Source organism: Macrosteles quadrilineatus, unplaced genomic scaffold, assembly GCF_028750875.1.
Source record: "Macrosteles quadrilineatus isolate MER2022 unplaced genomic scaffold, UCM_ALF_1.0 Scaffold_5__1_contigs__length_97177068, whole genome shotgun sequence".
NCBI lineage: Eukaryota > Metazoa > Arthropoda > Insecta > Hemiptera > Cicadellidae > Macrosteles > Macrosteles quadrilineatus.
This window is the reverse complement of record NW_026542598.1, coordinates 91,045,314-91,065,083: the sequence shown is the minus strand read 5'-3', so window position 1 is coordinate 91,065,083 and position 19,770 is coordinate 91,045,314. Positions and strand designations below refer to the sequence as shown.

Sequence of the window (19,770 nt, the reverse complement as noted above, 5' to 3'; positions counted from 1 at the left end):
TATGACCCCACTTTCGGCGTTTTAGAGGCACTTTTAGGGCACTTTTTATAGGGGAAAAATGAGGAAAAAATGGAAGAGCTTTTTTTGGCCACTTTTTTTAAAGACCCAGCTCTCGACCTATACACCCCTATATAAATTTTCTACTTTTTTAATACTAAAAATCACGTCTGGAAATGGTGAGCTTTTTTTTGGCCACTTTTTTAAAGACCAGCTATATTTAGATCTCGTCCAATACAAGCCCATACAAATGTTCAAACTCCATTAAAATTTCAAATCCACATCCATTCCCATGTATATTTTCAAAATCATGTTAGGTTTGTGCGCGAACTCGGGCACGCTTATGGCTATGTGTAAGCTATGCCCGACTCAAATGAATGACTGTGAGTGTAACCTAATGACCCCAATCAAAACCAATTGTCAACATTCTCTGCCTGTCTGGCGCCAGTCTGTCTGGGGCAGGTTTAGACAATTACCAAATATGTTTGATTGATTGACCTCAATTATTCAATTGTTCAATTTCAGTTTGTTCAATTTCCATTGTTCTAAATTAATTTAGACAATTTTGTGGTATATAAGGGGGGCATTCTACGGAATCATCACTCACTCTTCCACCTGGATCTTCTTGCTATGGTAAGTCTTTGACATCTAAGCTAGACTATTGTAATATGTTGTCGCGTGTCGGGTCATGGGATCAATTGGTGACGTAATTGATGTTTGTACTCATACTCTGTATTTCTTTTAACTTAGGAGTGTAGCTAATTTCCCGAGTCCATTTTTAAAAAACTTAGCCGAATTGAGTCACTAAGGAACTTGTAAAAAATGTATATAAGTATATTTTTAAACACTTAGAGTATTTTGAACAGTCACCAAGGAACTTAAAATGTATATAAATCTATTTTTAAAGACTTAGAGTATTTTGAACAGTCACTAAGGAACTTAAAATGTATATAAGTCTATTTTAAAAAACTTAGCCAAATTCACTCATGAGGGGGACTTTGAGTCAAAAGTTTGCACAAGTTATTATTTAAAAACTTAGCCGAATTATACTCACGGGGGGAACTTTGAGTCAAACGTTTGCACAAGTTATTATTTAAAAACTTAGCCAAACTTCACGCACCAGGGGACTTTGAATCAAAATGTGTACAAGTTATTATTTAAAAACTTAGCCGAATTATACTCACGGGGGAACTTTGAGTCAAACGTTTGCACAAGTTATTATTTAAAAACTTAGCCAAACTTCACGCACCAGGGGACTTTGAGTCAAAATGTGCACAAGTTATTATTTAAAAACTTAGCCGAATTATACTCACTATATAATTTTGTCGAGTTCCTTTTAACATAGGTAACATAGTCTTCTCTATAACTAACACTCACTCTGTATATATGTAGACTCGGCAATCTGAATTGCTAAAAAGTATTTTTATTTAAGATTTTGGATTTAGTTTTGATTTAGAAAATTACAATTGCCAAATCTTATTGTATGAAATTGTTTTGAATATTAAAATTTAAAATTCTGATTTAAATTATTATTTCCCATTAATTGAAATTGTTTAAAATGTAATTTCCACCATATAGAAGATGCTAACTTTGTTTTTTAGTTACATGTCAACTGTGTGCTGCTTCTCTATCCAAAAAGTAACTTATTTTGTTATTACTATTTTTAAGTGAGTCAAAAATATATACGAGTTATTTTTTAAAAACTTAGCTGGATTCAACCCACCGGGGGACTTCAAATCAAAAGTGTGTACACGTTATTTTGTAAAAACTTAGCCAAATTCACTCACGGGGGGACTTTGAGTCAATAGTGTGCACAAGTTATTATTTTAAAACTTAGCCAAATTCACTCACCGGGGGATTTTGAGTCAATAGTGTGCACAAGTTATTATTTAAAAACTTAGCCAAATTCACTCACGGGGGGACTTTGAGTCAATAGTGTGCACAAGTTATTATTTTAAAACTTAGCCGAATTATACTCACGGGGGAACTTTGAGTCAAACGTTTGCACAAGTTATTATTTAAAAACTTAGCCAAACTTCACGCACCAGGGGACTTTGAGTCAAAATGTGCACAAGTTATTATTTAAAAACTTAGCCGAATTACACTCACTATATAATTTTGTCAAGTCCCCTTTAAAATAGATAACACTCACTCTGTATATATGTAGACTTAGCAATCTGAATTGCTAAAAAGTATTTTTATTTAAGATTTTGGATTTAGTTTTGATTTAGAAAATTACAATTGCCAAATCTTATTGTATGAAATTGTTTTGAATATTAAAATATAAAATTCTGATTCAAATTATTATTTCTCATTAATTGAAATTGTCAAAATGTAATTTCTACTATATAGAAGATGCCAACCTATTTTTTAATTACATATATAAAAATGAAGACTACATGTCAACATTGTTTTGCATCGCTCTCCAAAAAAAGCAACCTTATTCGCCACTACAAGGTAATACATAAAATGAAGGTGAAACTGTGCAAAGTTTGTGATATAATCTGTGATAGTAACATGGCTCTAAAATCTCATATATTACAAAGTCACAAGACTTGTAATTTCTGTAAAAGAAATGTTGTTGGTCATTTTAAAAGACACGTAAATTCTTGTAACAAATGTCCATATACAATGATTAAATTTGTCGGTGAATCGATTAAAACTGAACTTAAAAGTACTCTTCAGTCTTGTCCTCTACCGATAAAATGGACTTTAGTAAGGAGAATTAAATTTATAAAATATACAATAGATCAAAATGGAAAATTAGTTAATGAGAAAGAATGTATTGCAGATTTTAGAAGCCTTACTACCTTAACCATTGAGAAGAGAGATTTAAAGCCTCAAATTGAAAATGCTCTTTTAAAGATTGACGCTTCCATACACAAATATCAAGCCGAGGGTAGTGGATGGATATATGACCACACTAAATATTGGCAGTTGCACGTTTACAAGTATAAGCCCCTAACTCCAAAGTCATATATTCCCACACCAAAAAGTATTCAATTGACAAAAGCAGTTTTAAATATAAAGAATGTTGATAATAAATGCTTCCTTTGGTCAATTTTAGCAGCTTTATATCCAAGGAATGCTAAACATGCTAATAGAGTCTCTAACTATGCACCCTACGTAGGTAAGTTGAACATGACAAATATAAAATATCCCGTAAAAATATCTGACATAGATCAATTTGAAAGAAAGAATAATATAAGTGTTAATGTATTTGGAGTTGAAGACCAAAAATTTATATATCCATTAAGAAGAACCAAACTAAATAGTATTACTCATATAGATCTATTATTATTACAACAAGGTCGTAAATCACATTACTGTTTAATTCGTGATTTTAATAGGTTAATGCTACGATCTACAAAATATGACCATAAGAAGTATTTTTGCAAGTTTTGTTTACAACATTTTTACACTAAAGATAAATTAGAACATCATATAACATATTGTAAGAACTTTGATGCCCAACGAGTGGAAATGTCTAAACAAGATACATTACAATTTAAAAATTATAAATATCAACTTAAAGCCCCATTTGTGATTTATGCAGATTTTGAATGTTTTATAAACTCCAATATACATATTCCATCGGGATTTGCATTTGTCGTAGTAAAAGATTCTAAGATTATTTCTGAAGAGTTATATAGTGGTGCAAATGTTATGGATGTGTTTTTCGAAAGATTATTTGAGACTTATGATTTTATTAAAAGTCAAATGGCGATATATATTCCCCTTGTAATGACTCCTGAGCAAGAGGCATCTTTCCAAAACTCAACGCATTGTCATATTTGTGAAAAGCCCCTATATTTTGATAGGGTGAGAGATCATTGTCATTCATCTGGCCAATACCGTGGAGCTTCCCACAATGATTGTAATTTAAACTATAAAGTAACAAATAAAATCCCAGTATTCTTCCATAACTTGAAAAATTATGATGGGCATTTAATAATGCAACACTTGGGAAAATATAATCGTAAATTAGATTGTATAGCCAAGGATATGGAAAAATATATATCATTCTCTGTTGATGATTTAGTATTTTTAGATTCATACAACTTTCTGTCCCTTCCATTATATAAATTGGCTTCCAATTTGAACACATTTAGATTCATACAAAATCCACTACTACAACGTAAAGGTGTATATCCCTATGAATATATGACGGGACCAGATAAGTTCGCAGAGTCTCTACCCCCAATTGAAACATTTTACAGTTCTATAACTAAAGAACATATCTCTCCCATCGAATATGAACATGCTAAAAATGTCTGGACCCATTTTAATATCAAGAATTTACAAGAATATCATGATTTATATCTTAAAACAGATGTATTGCTACTGGCTGATGTGTTTGAGACATTTAGAGACTTGTGTTTAAAGGATTATAAACTTGACCCCGTACATATGTATTCACTTCCAGGACTAACATGGGAAGCCTGTCTTAGAATGACTGGTATAAAATTACAATTATTTCAAGATATTGACATGCATTTGTTCATAGAAAGTGCAATCAGAGGAGGAGTCAGTATGATTTCTACACGTTACGCTAAAGCCAATAATAGATATATGGGCGAACATTATGATCCCAATCAAGAAAGTGTGTATTTAATATATTTAGATTGTAACTCGCTATACTCTACAGCTATGTGTGAGACACTACCCATGGATGGATTTCGTTGGACTAATGAGGTAGACTACAAATACAATCAAAATGATGAGTTTGGATACATTTTAGAAGTTGATTTAAAATATGATAAAAGCTTACATGATTTACATAACGACTATCCATTAGCACCAGAGAAAATGAATGGCAAATTAATACCTAATTTAAATGACAAAACTAAATATATTTTACATTATAAAGCATTACACAAATATGAAGAATTTGGTTTGGTTGTTACAAAATACCACAGAATTTTAAAATTTAGACAGTCTAAATGGCTTGCGCCCTATATTAATTTTAATATTGAAAAACGCAAATGTGCTAAAAATGATTTCGAAAAAGACTTTTACAAATTGTTAAATAATAGTCTCTTTGGTCGAACAATTATGAATCAACGCAAGTTTCGTGATATATATCTCAAGGATGAGTCACTATTAACAAAATATGTCACTAATCCAAGGTTTGATTGTAGCAAAAAGTTTGATAACAATTTACATGCTATACATTTGAATAAATTAGTTGTAAAGTTTAATAAACCAATATACTTGGGAATGACCATTTTAGATATTAGTAAAGTAATAATGTACGATTTCCACTATAATTATATGTCAAAATTTAAGAACAAAAGATTTCTTATGACAGATACAGATTCTTTAATGTATTCTATAGTTACAGAGGACTTTTACAAGGAAATAGAATGTGACTTGCACTATTTTGATACCTCTGGATATAGTAAAGACCATTTCTTATACTCTGATAAAAATAAAAAAGTCACTGGAAAGTTTAAAGACGAATTAGATGGTCATATTATGTATGAATATTGTGGTTTAAGACCAAAGTTATATTCTTATATTTCTCTAAAATGGTTATATGAAGAAGACAAGCAAGCTTTAGAGGTGAAGAAAGCTAAAGGAGCTGATGGTGCTACAGTTAAACATCTCCTTAGACATCAACATTATTTAAACTGTCTTGCAACTGGTCAAGACTACTATGAGAATGTGACAAGAATTAAATCTACAAATCATCACCTTCAAACCTTGACCATGAATAAGAAAGTACTATCCTTTGACGATGACAAGAGGTTTATTCTAGAAGATGGCATCAACACCCTTGCTCTTGGTCATTATAAAATTGATCAAACATAAATCTATATTTGCCATTATTCTTTAACCTTTCTTTGTCTATTACGAAAAAGCCATATTTAGTTTTATCCCAACATTGGTGGCAGAGATTTTTAAATTGGTTAAATGAAAAATCATTACCAACATGATTGTTATATACATGTTTTAAATTTAAGTCATCTTGTTTGAATAATATTAGGAAATTTACATTATCACGTAAATGTTTGTGTACTTTGCTGTAAGATTGACACAAGTAAAAACTGTTAATATTTTTATGTCGACCCATTGAGAAAAATTGTGTAATATTTGGACTATTTATGTCATCAAATACAACAACTGACTGTGATTCGACATCATTTGGTGTGATTTCACAGTCAGTAAACGTGTGTAATTTCACTTCGTCACACAAATTAAATATTTCAATTATTTTTTTATATTTTTCTTGTTCTAAAGATTTTGATATTAAATATAAATTTGTAAATTTTAATCCTTCCTTTCTTACAATTAAATTATAAATTACAACCGTCTTCCCACTTCCACTTGGACCACAAATAACACATCGAATATTGGTAGGAAATAGGCCCAACTTCTTTGGTATATTTTCCTTAGTATGTACTATTTTAAATTTGTGTTTTTGTTGAATAAAAGACATTTTTTATATAATAAAAATGGTAAAAAATAATAAGAAAACATGTAAAAAGGGCAAAGGTTTATTCTTAAAGCCTTACAGGGGTCGAGGGTTATTGAATACTCTTATAAATAACCTTCCATTTCCACTTCACATACCATCATATCGGTACTGTGGACCTGGAACGAATATACGTGAGAATTTAGCTAAAAATGTACCTCCAAAAAATAAACTAGACTCTTATTGTAAAGAGCATGACATATTCTACATGAATAATCCCGATACCGCTGCTCGGAACAAAGCAGACATGAGATTAGCAGACTTAGCTTGGACTAGAGTAACGGCCAAGGATGCAAATCTTGCTGAAAGAGCAGCTGCTTATGCCGTGACAAATTTGATGAAGGCAAAAGCAAAGATGGGAATGGGAATAAAATTTAATAAAAAATATGGACAACTACCAGCTGTTAGAGGCCGCAAAAGACGTGCCTCACTTCCGGGGGGTGTACCTAAAAAACGAGCTAAAAAATCTAACACCAAAAGTAAAAGAGTGCGGAATAGTTAATTTAGACAGTTCATCTGGCACACATTGGACAGCATATCGTAAAAATAAAGATATTGTAATTTATTTTGACCCATTTGGAATCCAACCTCCAAAAGAAGTAATTAAATATTTTGAGGGACATAAAATATTCTATACTACTGAACAAATACAAGATTTAAATAGTTCTATTTGTGGAATTTTATGTTTATCATTCATAAAAAAATTTTGTTTATAAAAATGGATTCATTTACTATAACATTTTCGGGTACAGAGTCAGAGCTAAAGTCAGTGTTCTTTCCTCCCATAGAATTAAATGATGATTATGTAATTGGATTGGTAGATTTTCAAAGTTATAATTCTATATTTAATGTTAAAAAACCACTTAATACTTTAACATATTACAAAGTAGAGAAAAAAACATTACCAAAGGGAGAGATCTTAGTTGATGATTTAAACCGGTTATTAGATGGTAAACTTAAAGTTATAATAGATAAAAATGGAGAAGCATTAATTAATACTAAATCCAAACTTATATTTAAAGGGCTTATTCCAAAATTAAATCAACTTAAAGGCAACAAATTAACCATTAGAGAAGGTGATGATGTTTTCTATTATGACCACAATGCTCCAGTTACAATAGAAATTTCTGAAGGTACATATGAGGTGGTTGAGCTTGCAAAGGAAATACAAAAACAAATCCCAGACTTTTTCCTTACAGCTAATAATCAAACTATGAAAGCGACATTACATTCTAGCCATGTATTTGATTTTACAAAGCCTTGTTTAGGTTCTGTTTTATTGGGATTTAAAGGAGTTTCTACTCCTGGTGTTCCGTTTGAATCTACAAATAAAATAAACATTAATAATGTAAATGTGATTAGAGTAAAATGTAATATTGCAAACGGGTCCTATTTAAATGGAAACAAATCACACACCATACATAGCTTTTATCCAGAAGCTCCTCCTGGCTACAAAATTATTGAAGTTCCAAGAAATATTATATATTTTCCTGTAAATAAGAGAAGTTTAGATGTTGTCAGTATTACATTTGCCGATCAGCATGACAAGGCAATTGACTTTAATGGAGAAGAAACTACAATTACTTGTCATATAAAAAAGATATGAGAATTTATAAGAATTTACCTATAAGTGTACAAAATGCTAGGTTCCTAAAGTCAATAGGACTAAAGTTAAAATTTTCTATTAATAAAAATGGAAGATTTTCTAGATGTTACAGGGAAATCCCAATTCGACGATAGTGTAGTTAAAATTACAAATCACTCCTATGTTCCCCACAACACTTTGGCAATAAATAATTCTGATGAAATTCGAATATGTATTAATAATCAAGATTTGCTAACTCTCCCATGTAGGAGTTATCTGTATATTAAGGGAGAAATTGAAAATCATGATAAAGGTCATTTTATAAATAATGCATTTGCATTCTTATTTGATGAAATTAGATATGAAGTTGCAGGTAAAGAAATAGACATTGTAAGAAATCCAGGAATTTCTAGTCTTATGAAAATATTGAGCTCTTACAATAAAACAACTAAATTGACAAATGTAGCATTTGATTCTGACACGAATTTAAAAGAGTTCCATAAAGGTGGCAAGTTTAGTACATGTTTACCATTAGAGCTGTTAATGGGTGTATTTGAGGATTTTAATAAGGTATTAGTAAATGTCAAACAAGAATTGGTGTTGAAAAGATCCAAAAATGATTTGAATTGTATATTAACAACCACTAGTGCTCCAGCCAGTGGTACTGCTGATATGATTCCTAAAATTACACTTAACTCAATTCAATGGGTGATGCCACATGTGATACCATCAGATGGGGAGAAGTTACAATTACAAAAGATGTTATTGCAAAATAAAAATTTACAAATTGCATTTAGAAGTTTAGAGCTGCATGAACTTCCATCATATCCCAATACTACAAGACATACATGGTCAGTAAAGACATCTTCAAGTTTGGAGAAGCCTAGGTATATTATATTTGGTTTCCAAACAGCTAGGGATAATAGTGCACGAAAAAGAACTGATGAATTTGATCACTGTAAATTAAAAAATCTCAAAGTATTTCTAAACTCTGAATATTATCCTTATAGTGATTTAAATCTCGACTTTGAAAATGGAGATGTCTCTAAAGCTTATGAGATGTTTATGAGGTTTAGAGAGACTTACTATAATACTATCCCAGATCCTATGATTAGTAGGGCTGAGTTTATGAAGAAATATCCACTAATTGTAATAGACTGTTCTAGACAGAACGAAACAGTGAAGGAAGGAATTGTTGATATTAAATTAGAGATTGAAACTGCAGAAAATGTGCCAGCAAATACATCTGCATATTGTTTGATAATACATGATAAAGTGTTTGAGTACAATCCTTTGTCAAATGAGATAAATAAAATGTAAATAAAAGATGAAAAACATTCAACAAGAATTGGTTGACTCTGCAAATCAAATACGAGAGAAATATAGAGCTTTAAAACGTGGCAAGTTTCTAGAGGCTGAAGAGAGGTTCCAAACATTCCAACCTTTAATAGAGCCATTACAAGAATTAAAAAAAATCGCCAAAACAGAGAGGCCTCGAATGGAGATTCTCCCAATGACTCCATCTAGAATACCAGTGATACCAAGATTACAACCATTACAACAATCTACTCCACAGAAATTAGATTTTGGTCTTTTAGCATCAGACTATTTAGGAAATTACCTCAGTAAAAGTAGTATGACAGACACTACATATGGTATTAGACGAGAAGCAAATAAATTTTTTATTGGAAATAAGGAAGTTGATATTGCCAATGATGATGTTACAATTGCAAATAAAACCTACAAGGGGACAAAAGGTTTGTGGCAATTGTTAACTTTAAAAGAACCTGAGGATTATACTCCGGCTGATTTGCAAAATTATAAAGAAATTTTGGAAGCTACAAATGGACATTTAAAGAGTTACAAAGATGGTGCACCAATTTCAAGTAATAGACATACTAAATATCTTAATATAATTAAACCTCTTTTTAAATCTGTTGGTGAAGGTTTGAGACAAGTGACTGGTAATAAAATAGACTATATTTATTGGGATGATCCTAATGAGCTTGTAGATAGGTTAAGACTTCTTTGGCTAAGTCGCCAAGCTGGTAACTCAGGAGTGGATAATGAAATAGATTCTATTATTGAGGAATTGAGAGAAAGTGGAATTATTTATTAAATAAAAATATGTTTATAGATAAATTTTATCGTTTATATAATCCATATAATAAGCCTGCAGAACCCAGGGCTAGTAGTGAACCTACTTTCAATTTAAAAGACAATAGTTGGAATTGTTTAAACCGTAAAATTGGTAATGTTAAAGATGGAGAGTTTGTAGATGATGTATCAACTTTGGGACAGACATTAACTAGAAAAGGTGATGTCTTCTTACAAGGTAAAACTAAATATGAGTTTTTAGAATCTAAGAATAAAAATTGGAATGCTAAAAAACAGAAAATTACTAATGTGGAAAAGGGTGAAAGTTTAGATGATGTACCCACTTTACAACAGACTTTAATACGAACAGATGGTAAATTTGTACAAGACAATAATAATTATGAATTTTTAGAATCAGAGAATGGTGTCTGGAATGCTAAGAAACGGAAAATTACTAATGTAGAAAAGGGTCAAAGTTTAAATGATGTGCCCACTTTACAACAGACTTTAATACGAAAAGAAGATGGTAAATTTATACAAGATGATAATAATTATGAATTTTTAGAATCAGAGAATGGTGTTTGGAATGCTAAGAAACAGAAAATTAGTAATTTGATGGAAGGTACAGATAGTAAAGATGCTGTGAATGTTTCACAAGTTCCAAAAATGGAAGCAGGCTATTGGAATTTTAATAATAAAAGGTTAGTACGTGTTAAACCTGCCATTGATGACACTGACTGTGTTATAAAAGAACAGACTATAACTTATAATAAAAAACTATATTGTTTTGATGCCAGAAATCTATTTATAAGAAATCTACCAGAAGGGGAACATTCGGATGACATTTGTCTAATGTCACAAGCTATGCGTTATGATGGATCGAAATTTGTGTGTGGAGAAAAAAATTTTAATTTGATGGAATATAATCCTGATTTATTAGTTGCTGACCCCACATCTTTGAGTGGATTTAAGTATATAGATAATAGACCATATATACCAGAAAACTATGTATTTAAAAGAATGGAAGATAATTTATTGATTGGGGCTAATGGTGATGTATTTAGAGTTACAGGAAAGGATGATGTTATAAAAAATGAATGAAATTGCATACGAACTTCATAAGCCTGCAAGAAAGAATTTCATTAGAAGGTCTTTTAAAGTATTGGGTATAAACGAAACCATACAAATAGATTTAATTGATATGCAAAACTATGCTAGAGAAAATTCTGGCAATAAATATATTTTAACTTTAATAGATACATTTTCTAAAAAAGCTTATGCTGCTCCACTAAAGAATAAGACAGGGTTAGTGGTTACAGAAGCCATTAAAACCATTCTACCAAAGGGGGTTAAAAACATTCAATCTGACAATGGAAAAGAATTTTTTAATCAATATTTTAGCAAACTAATGAAAAAATTAAATATTAATCACTATCACACTTTTTCTACAACTAAGGCTGCAATTGTGGAGAGGTTTCAGAGAACTTTAAAGAATTGGTTATATAGGGAATTCAGTGCTCAGGGGAGTTATAAATGGTTGGATTTACTTCCAAAGTTAATTCGAAAATATAATAATAAGGTGCATAGATCTATAGGAATGAAGCCTAACCAAGTGAATGTTAAGAATAGTAAATATGTGCATGAGAGGTTGACTTCTAAAGTAGAACAAGTTAAAAAGCCAAGATATAAGGTAGGTGATAGCGTAAGGATTTCCAAGTATAAACATGTTTTTAGTAAAGGTTATACTCCAAATTGGACAGGGGAACTATTTACAATAGCAGAAGTTAAGAATACAAAGCCTGTAACTTATATCTTGAAAGATGAAAATGGCAATATAATCAGGGGAGGCTTCTATACAGAGGAGTTGTTAAAGACCAAGTATAAGGACATGTATTTGGTAGAGAAGGTAATTAGGAGAAAGGGTAATTCATTGTATGTCAAATGGCTTGGGTTCCCAAGTAGCCAGAACTCATGGATTTCCACTAAGGATGTCCAAGAGAGCACATCATAAGCTGGGAGCATGCCCAAGTTCACGCACAAACCTCGCATATACTTGTGAATGGATGTGGATTTGAAATTTTAATGGAGTTTAAACATTTGTATAGGCTTGTATTGGACGAGATCTAAATATAGCCGGTCTTTAAAAAAGTGGCCAAAAAAAGCTCACCATTTCCAGACATGTTTTTCAGTATTAAAAAAAGTAGAAAATTTATATAGGGGTGTATAGGTCGAGAGCTGGGTCTTTAAAAAAAGTGGCCAAAAAAAGCTCTTCCATTTTTTCCTCATTTTTCCCCTATAAAAAGTGCCCTAAAAGTGCCTCTAAAACGCCGAAAGTGGGGTCATATTGCTATATTATATCTACTATGCTGAACAAATATTGCTGTTCAGTCATATAGGGCCTATATAAAAAATACTGGTACATAAAATATAAAGGATCTCAAATAATAGTTTCATAATTTAAAATCGACTAAACACTAACAGAAAACTATTTGGTACTTTTCGAGTTCAAACATAATAAATAAAACAAAATATTATATTACAATTTAATGATAATAGCATTAATAGTCAGAATCTAATTTGAACTTGAAGTTTGAAAGAAACTTAACCCTCAAAGATCAGCTGGAGCTGAGCGAGTTGTACAATGTTTTTATTTCGATTTATAAAGCCAGCTGTTTAGTAAACATTCGTAACACAGAAGATACATAGCAGACGATATGCTTATCCCATGATCATGCACATATAAAAATGAAATTGAATTGTCTAATCTTCAATAACTCTAATCATAGATTAAACATACTTCATGCTCTAATATTCATATTTTTGCGAAACATTGTTTTATGTGTTTTTGTAATGGAACATTCTCTAATTAATAAATAAATACCACGAGTAGTTATAATAAAAAGTAAAAAAACCCTGTTGCAGCAAACCTGTAGACTAATCCAATTTCCATTTAGTTGATTGGTTTTTCACGTAAATATATTTATATTATATCAGGTTTAACACTGACCTAGGATTGCTGTGACTGGAAGGGGAAGGGTAGTAAAGTATTAATAGGAATACCTACAGTTAAAGTTTGGGTTAGGTAAAGTTAGGTTAGATTATAGCTTTACTCCCATGTTTTTGTTATTTACTGAACAGAAATAATCACAAAAACTCAAAAACCACCTAACCTAAGCTGAGGGGGTTCCGCAGTGTAAATAGTTGCCTTTTCTGAAAAAGATTAAATCAAGTTATATCCATAACCAAGCATATTTTACACCAGTTTACTTGTTCTCCATAAAAAAAAGTTTAACGTGGGATTTTAGATTTTTTAAATTTTCTTCACAGTTTATAACCGTACAAAAAATCTTCAATACACCGAATTATTTGTTTTTAAGCTAAGAAACTTCAAAAATGCAGTATTTACATTGTACATATTTATTACCGGTGCATTATAGCAAGTAAAGCCTTGATAACAGGACTCTCTTGGGATTGTTAAATAAAACTTACTACCGAAGTTGACCTCTTATAGATATTTGCAATAACATGCGATTAGGGGTAAAATAAATTCTAGGTGATTTGAAAAAGACACTTGTTATCAAGAGTCTTGTTATCGAGGTTCCACTGGATTATGTATGACAAGTACTGATAAAGCTACAACTATCAAGTGCTACTATTAGGATAAGAGGGGAGCAAGCTGGTCTTGTAGTAGAACGCGGGGCTTTGGTCCGAGATGTCCCGGGTTCAACTCCTGTCAATCACCATTGGGTTTTATCAAAGATTGAACATTTTTAATCGATGGTTTTATCCATGTAAAAATAGAAGAAATATATAACATGCCAATTTTGTGGGTTGAGCTACAAATATTTTGTTGTGAATTATAGAAAACGTTGATTAATGATCAAAAGGATCAATGGTAAAAAAATTATGACAACTCATAATCCCCTCGCTGACACCTGAATCACGGATTGAAATCTAATCTTCACTTTAATGTTAATAGACTGGAAATTTGCCGAGTAATCGTTTAGTAATAGTAGACAGTGTGAAGGACGAAGAATAATTTAAATGAGAACATAAAACTTGGATGGTGTATGTTATATAGCTCATACGTTTGAACCTTAAGTGGCTACTAAGCCCATGTACATGAATTAATTAATTATTGTTGCTGTAAAACTAAACGATCTGTTGACATCTATTAAAGTGTTGTAGTGCATCCTGACGCAGGCGTTTTTATAAGAACTACAACTATAAAAAACAATACATCTATTGTTTTTTAGACTATAAAAAATCATATATTTTTGAGCTGTTACATACATTAGTGAAGATTTAAAAGTTCGGATTTTACGCGGACAAAATATTACTTACACAACTATTTATTAACTTACTATTAACTTACTTACATAATTATTTATCTTATTTATGAAATGAACACTAAATTAGCTTTAGGTGTCTACAAACCTTGAATATTTCTTATACAAACAGATTATTTTAAATGTAATAACATTTCCCTACTACTATAACTGGTCACTGGTCCTCACTATGGGGTTCCACCATAACTGGCAAATTAAAAGCAATCAAAATTGTTATAATAAAACATTTTACAGTCTAATGACACAAATTGTATGTTAATTAAAGAAATGATAAATTGTTTGAACTCGTCCAAGCCATAAGTAGTAGCTCTATCATCTGTATCATTGGAAGACAAATTAAACTTAGTGTGTGTCTGGTTTTGGTTTGCGCTCTAAGTCCTAAACGGTTTGTTGTTCACTATTCTTTTCTCGCTGTTCAAATGGCTTTAAAACTATTTTAACCGCACATAATAAATACATTTCTTAAAAATTACTTGTACTCATTACAACCAAAGGGTAAATAAAATGTAAAATCCACCCCAAAGTAAGAAACATTCATAAAACAGGTCTTATGGTTATCAGGTTTATGGTTAAAACAGGTTATCGAGGTGTACTACTATCAAGGTCTGCGATAACATGTAAAAAATTATAATACAAAATCAAAGGGGTTTTGAAACGACGCATTTGTTATCAATACTTGTTATTCAAGGACAATATTTAAGGTTCCACTGTACTTACTCTGATGTGAAAAAGTTGTTGTCAAAATATTCTAATGACACCATTTTGGCCCTTGTACGAAATAAAATTACTAGCCTTGAAACACCGGTTATCTCAGTAAAATCGTTATTTAATGTTTTTTTTAGTTTCATCCAAACAATGATACAACGTTGACCACTTTAAGCTGAATTTGAGTGGATGATGAGTGATGAGTGTATAATTGGGTGGGGTTCCTGGTGTAGCTTTTTTACTGACTAAGGCCAGCTGGTTCTTTCGGCAGGAACGGCCACCAAAAATAATGATCGAGGAAAACTGGACCCGGTCTCGAATCATCAAAGAACTAACTACTGACTTGTCATTTTAAAACCGGCTACATTCTGATAATTAGGGAAGCGTTACTATAACGTCTCAGTTATTACATAAACAGAAATATCCAGCAAATGAGTATAAAAGTAATAGAGTCAATTGATTAATCGTAAAGGGCAAATTAGGTACTCATAACAAATCATGCAGGGCATATGTCAATTCTTTATTCTTCGTTAACTTCATAAGGGGCTAGTTTGTTAATATACTTCGTGTGATTTTATCTATAGATTTCAATCTGTTATTTGTTAAGGTTAGTAAAAACGGAAATTTGGAACATTTTGCACTAGCTAATATATATTTTACACACTGTAGGTTTCAAAATCTGAGCGGATTTTGACCAACTTTCTAATCGGGCGGACAGATCATCACCGGTTTTAACATAGCAAATCCGATATATTTTGTAAGTCCTTGAGGAAATGTGCTAATTTTCAAATTTGACTGTGCAGTATACAACTTTTTAATGAACAATGATATACCGGTAAAGCATTGTTTCCTTCAATATAGAGCGTGTTATCGACATGTACAATATTCCTCTGATCGCTCTGTAGCTCTTAGCACGGATACATAGATACCCTTATGAGTTAGTTGAAGACAAATTAATAGAAACCTGTTTTTAAGAGGATATGGTTTTATGTTGCTTTATTCTTTTGTTCACCAAGTTTGAACAAAGTAAGACCTAACGATTTATTTCAAACTAGAAAATCGCACACAAAACCCAAATAAACATTAATTCAATGAACAATCAAATATCTCAAGGGTACCCGGAAATTTAACACAAATCTAAACATGCTTCAGTTGCCAAGCCTTCTTGTACAATTCAAAGATTCGTTAGGCATAATTACACAATTTCCCCATCTCCGACCGTCACCTGTTACATACTTGCTCTATAATGATTCTATTTTCGCTCCGGTACAGAATCTTGTTTTTATGCCTATTTAATGTGGGACAAGGTCAACATCTGTTTGTTTACCGGAACTGCAGAAAAGTGACAAGTGACAAGTCAAGGCAATGTGTTCTGCCAACTCGTTCACATGGAAATCACAGTCCTGCCTTCGCATGTTTCCTGACCTTTGATTATCCGGGGATTTCAAGCGCAACCGGCTAATATTTGTAAATTTCTCTGTAGCAAGTGATGGTTGTATCCAGACCGATTGGATTAGTAATAGAATTCTCTTCTCAGCTAAAAACTAGATAATTGATTAGTCCGGTTTATAAAATGGTGTTTTATTATTTACAATTCGTTTCTTGTCGCTGAGCCAATTTTAAACTGAAATAAGTAAATATGTATAAACAATTACGTCACCAACATGAATGAAATACACATTAAACGTGATACAGATTTTATAATAGTCTATTAGCAGAATTAAAGGTCTATTGCGAAATAATAAATGTTTAACTCTTATTTTAGAAATAATTTTACAGTAATCTTTTATTAAAGTAACAGTGAACAATTAATATTTTACAAATACATTGTGTTAAATTAAAATAGTTTTTAAGGTGGTCAAATAAAAATACAAAATACAAAATACAAAAAGTAAACAACAGAACGTCCTCTAAATTGTCATATAAGAGAGTCAAACATATATAGTCGAAAGTCTAAAACATTTACCCATTGCAACATAGACATATTTAAATATGCCACTCATTAAACTTATAAGTGAAAATCTAATCAGACAAATGGAAATTCGCTTCTGCAGGTTTGCTGCGGCGGGGGTATTTAATTACTAAGGCCAGCTGGTTGTTTATAAAGGAACAGCTACCAAAAATATCGAGGAAAACTGGGCCTCGTTTTAAATAATAAAAAAACTACTGACTTTTGTATTATCAAACCGGCTACCCTATGTAAAATTAAGTTTGAAAATATTTTTTTTATGTAATAGACGAAATATACTTATCAAACAAAACTGTTCTCTATGCAAATTATGTTTGGCAAGATAAAAATGTATGCATTTTCAAAAATTCTACATATTATTCATATTCTACATTCTTACATGTGGAAATAATTGACACATTAAACATAGAACACGCACCTGGAAACTTTGGACTGTTTAGTGTTTATTCTCTTTCTGATAACGTCTGTGATATCACACAAGGTGATACGCCTAGCTAGTTCTAGGTTCTAGTGAACCTACATTAACATGTATTAATAACGAAGCATATACTTACTTAATTACCTTAACGTTTTTTGGTCGGAAATATGTCTAGTAGACATTTGTATTACCTAAGGGTATTGTTGGAGTTTAGTTTAAGAATCAAAAAAGCTTGTTGTTGATAAAAATGTTTTTTCATAAACATCGAACTTAAGCGTGTCTATATTTACACTGGGTCCAGTTTAGAAACATCAAAAAGCTACTGACTTTTCCAGGATCGAACCGGGGACCTTTTAATTATTAGGGGAAAATATTATCTTAAACTTGCACTAGTAAGACTTTGCTATTCAAGCTACAATTCAAAGGCTGTACAATATCAACCATTGCTATTACTGATTGTTGCTCTCGCTTTTAAATTCAATCAGTATAAATTTGTCATAGGAAAAGTTTAACACTGGTAGATGATATTAGTCTTTAAAGATTTTCAATTTTATATGATAATGTAATACAAGCAATATAGTTGATAAAACCAATCGACTCGCCGTTAAAATATATGTTTTGTTTTTAAACATAAAAAATTAAAATATTTTAGATGGTTTAAGAGACTGGCCAGCTTTAATCAAATAAATAAAACATAGTACATATTTAAATCAAAATATCGCAACTCACAACTAAAGCTAAACGTTTGTGAATATCCTCAAACAACTATGATTTGAAAATGAAAAAAAAAACAATCAAATAAATTTGTTATTGCTAAAACTTAAACACAAATTAAAACAACGTTAACGTTGATGAATTTTTAGGTAAAAGTTTACAGTAGCAAAATTATAGTGTTTATTCGTCTTTATTCATATAGGGATTATTCAATCTGTCCAGAGTATACCAACGAATGTTTTTTTTATAATAAATATTAATATTTTATGACATTAATTGTATCTAACTTCACTTCCAATTCATCCTGATAATTCAAAAGTATAATGTAAATACATTTTCTTTTCAAAAATAAATAAATCGTTATATTTAATTAACCTAAATTTAACAAGAGAGGAAAATAGCAAACAGTAAAGACGAAAATGTCCCAAAAATAATTGAAACATATCATAAACTAGTTTGTCGTAAGTTTATAAATATGCATATACATACATGGTTTGTATTAGTAATAAATATCATAAATTCCTCGGATGATTAAATAACATAGAGCACCTTAAATCGTAAATTATTTAATAATTATATTTATGTATTTGTTTACTAAAAACAAACGAAAAATAACTTCCCTCAGTTCATGTAAAAATCTAATTAAACATATTGTTTGGTTAGATTACTCTATAGTTTCGTAAAAAATGTATAAATTATTTTATAAATAAATAAAATAAATTTACCGTGCCACTGATTGCCAGTCCAGTTCCATGTTTTGTCACCACAAGCACGCCCACTACTGTGAACAACCTGTACAGGTAGCGCTGCATGTTGTAACCTCAACTTCCTTTTACTATCTGACATCCCCCTCTACCCTGTACATCTGCTGTACTCTAAACTGTACAAGCCTCAGGGCATAATACCTCAACATACTCCATGTTGTCTATAATATTCGTGATGTACTTGGTACAGGTAGTGTATCCCTCCTTCTCCCTTATTCTCCTATTCTTCCTCACTCCTTTCTTCCTCTTTCTCCCATATACCTCCTTCTTCTCTACCGTGTTGTAGCACATATGATTGTATTCTCCCCTTTGCACTATTATATTTGGAAGAATTTTTTATTTGATTTAAAAGCTTTATCCAAAAATAGAATGCCAGATGATTCCTCAACTTACCCCAAGTTGTCTATATTGTTAAGTATTTGTGAGGGCTTTAGAGTTTCTGTGTATGTTCTTAAGAGATCTTCCCGTACAGCCTTGCAAAGGCGTCCGTAGGAGAGTTTGATGGGGGGGGGGGTAAGGACAAAAAAATATATTTATAGGATATAGGATCACGAAGCCCTTAACAAAATATTGATCTAAAAGAAAAAAAAAACATCGTAGTGAGCTTTTTAAATAGGTACAAGAAAATAATAAATTCGGTTATAAGCTCTTGGAAGCATTCTATTCTTAAAGTAAACCCTAGCAAATCAATTTT

At 31.2% G+C, this 19,770-nt stretch overlaps 1 protein-coding gene across 1 annotated transcript in view; it reads right to left on the bottom strand.

The window, feature by feature from the left end:
• The window catches only part of LOC128994380 (lysosomal acid lipase/cholesteryl ester hydrolase-like), a 29,952-nt gene extending 10,826 nt beyond the window's left edge, over positions 1 to 19,126 (bottom strand). The window contains exon 1 of the mRNA XM_054418916.1: positions 19,038 to 19,126. Coding sequence (XP_054274891.1) covers positions 19,038 to 19,124 — 87 coding nt within the window. The 5' untranslated portion in view covers positions 19,125 to 19,126. The remainder of the gene's footprint in view (positions 1 to 19,037) is intronic.
• Positions 19,127 to 19,770: the final 644 nt, after the last annotated feature.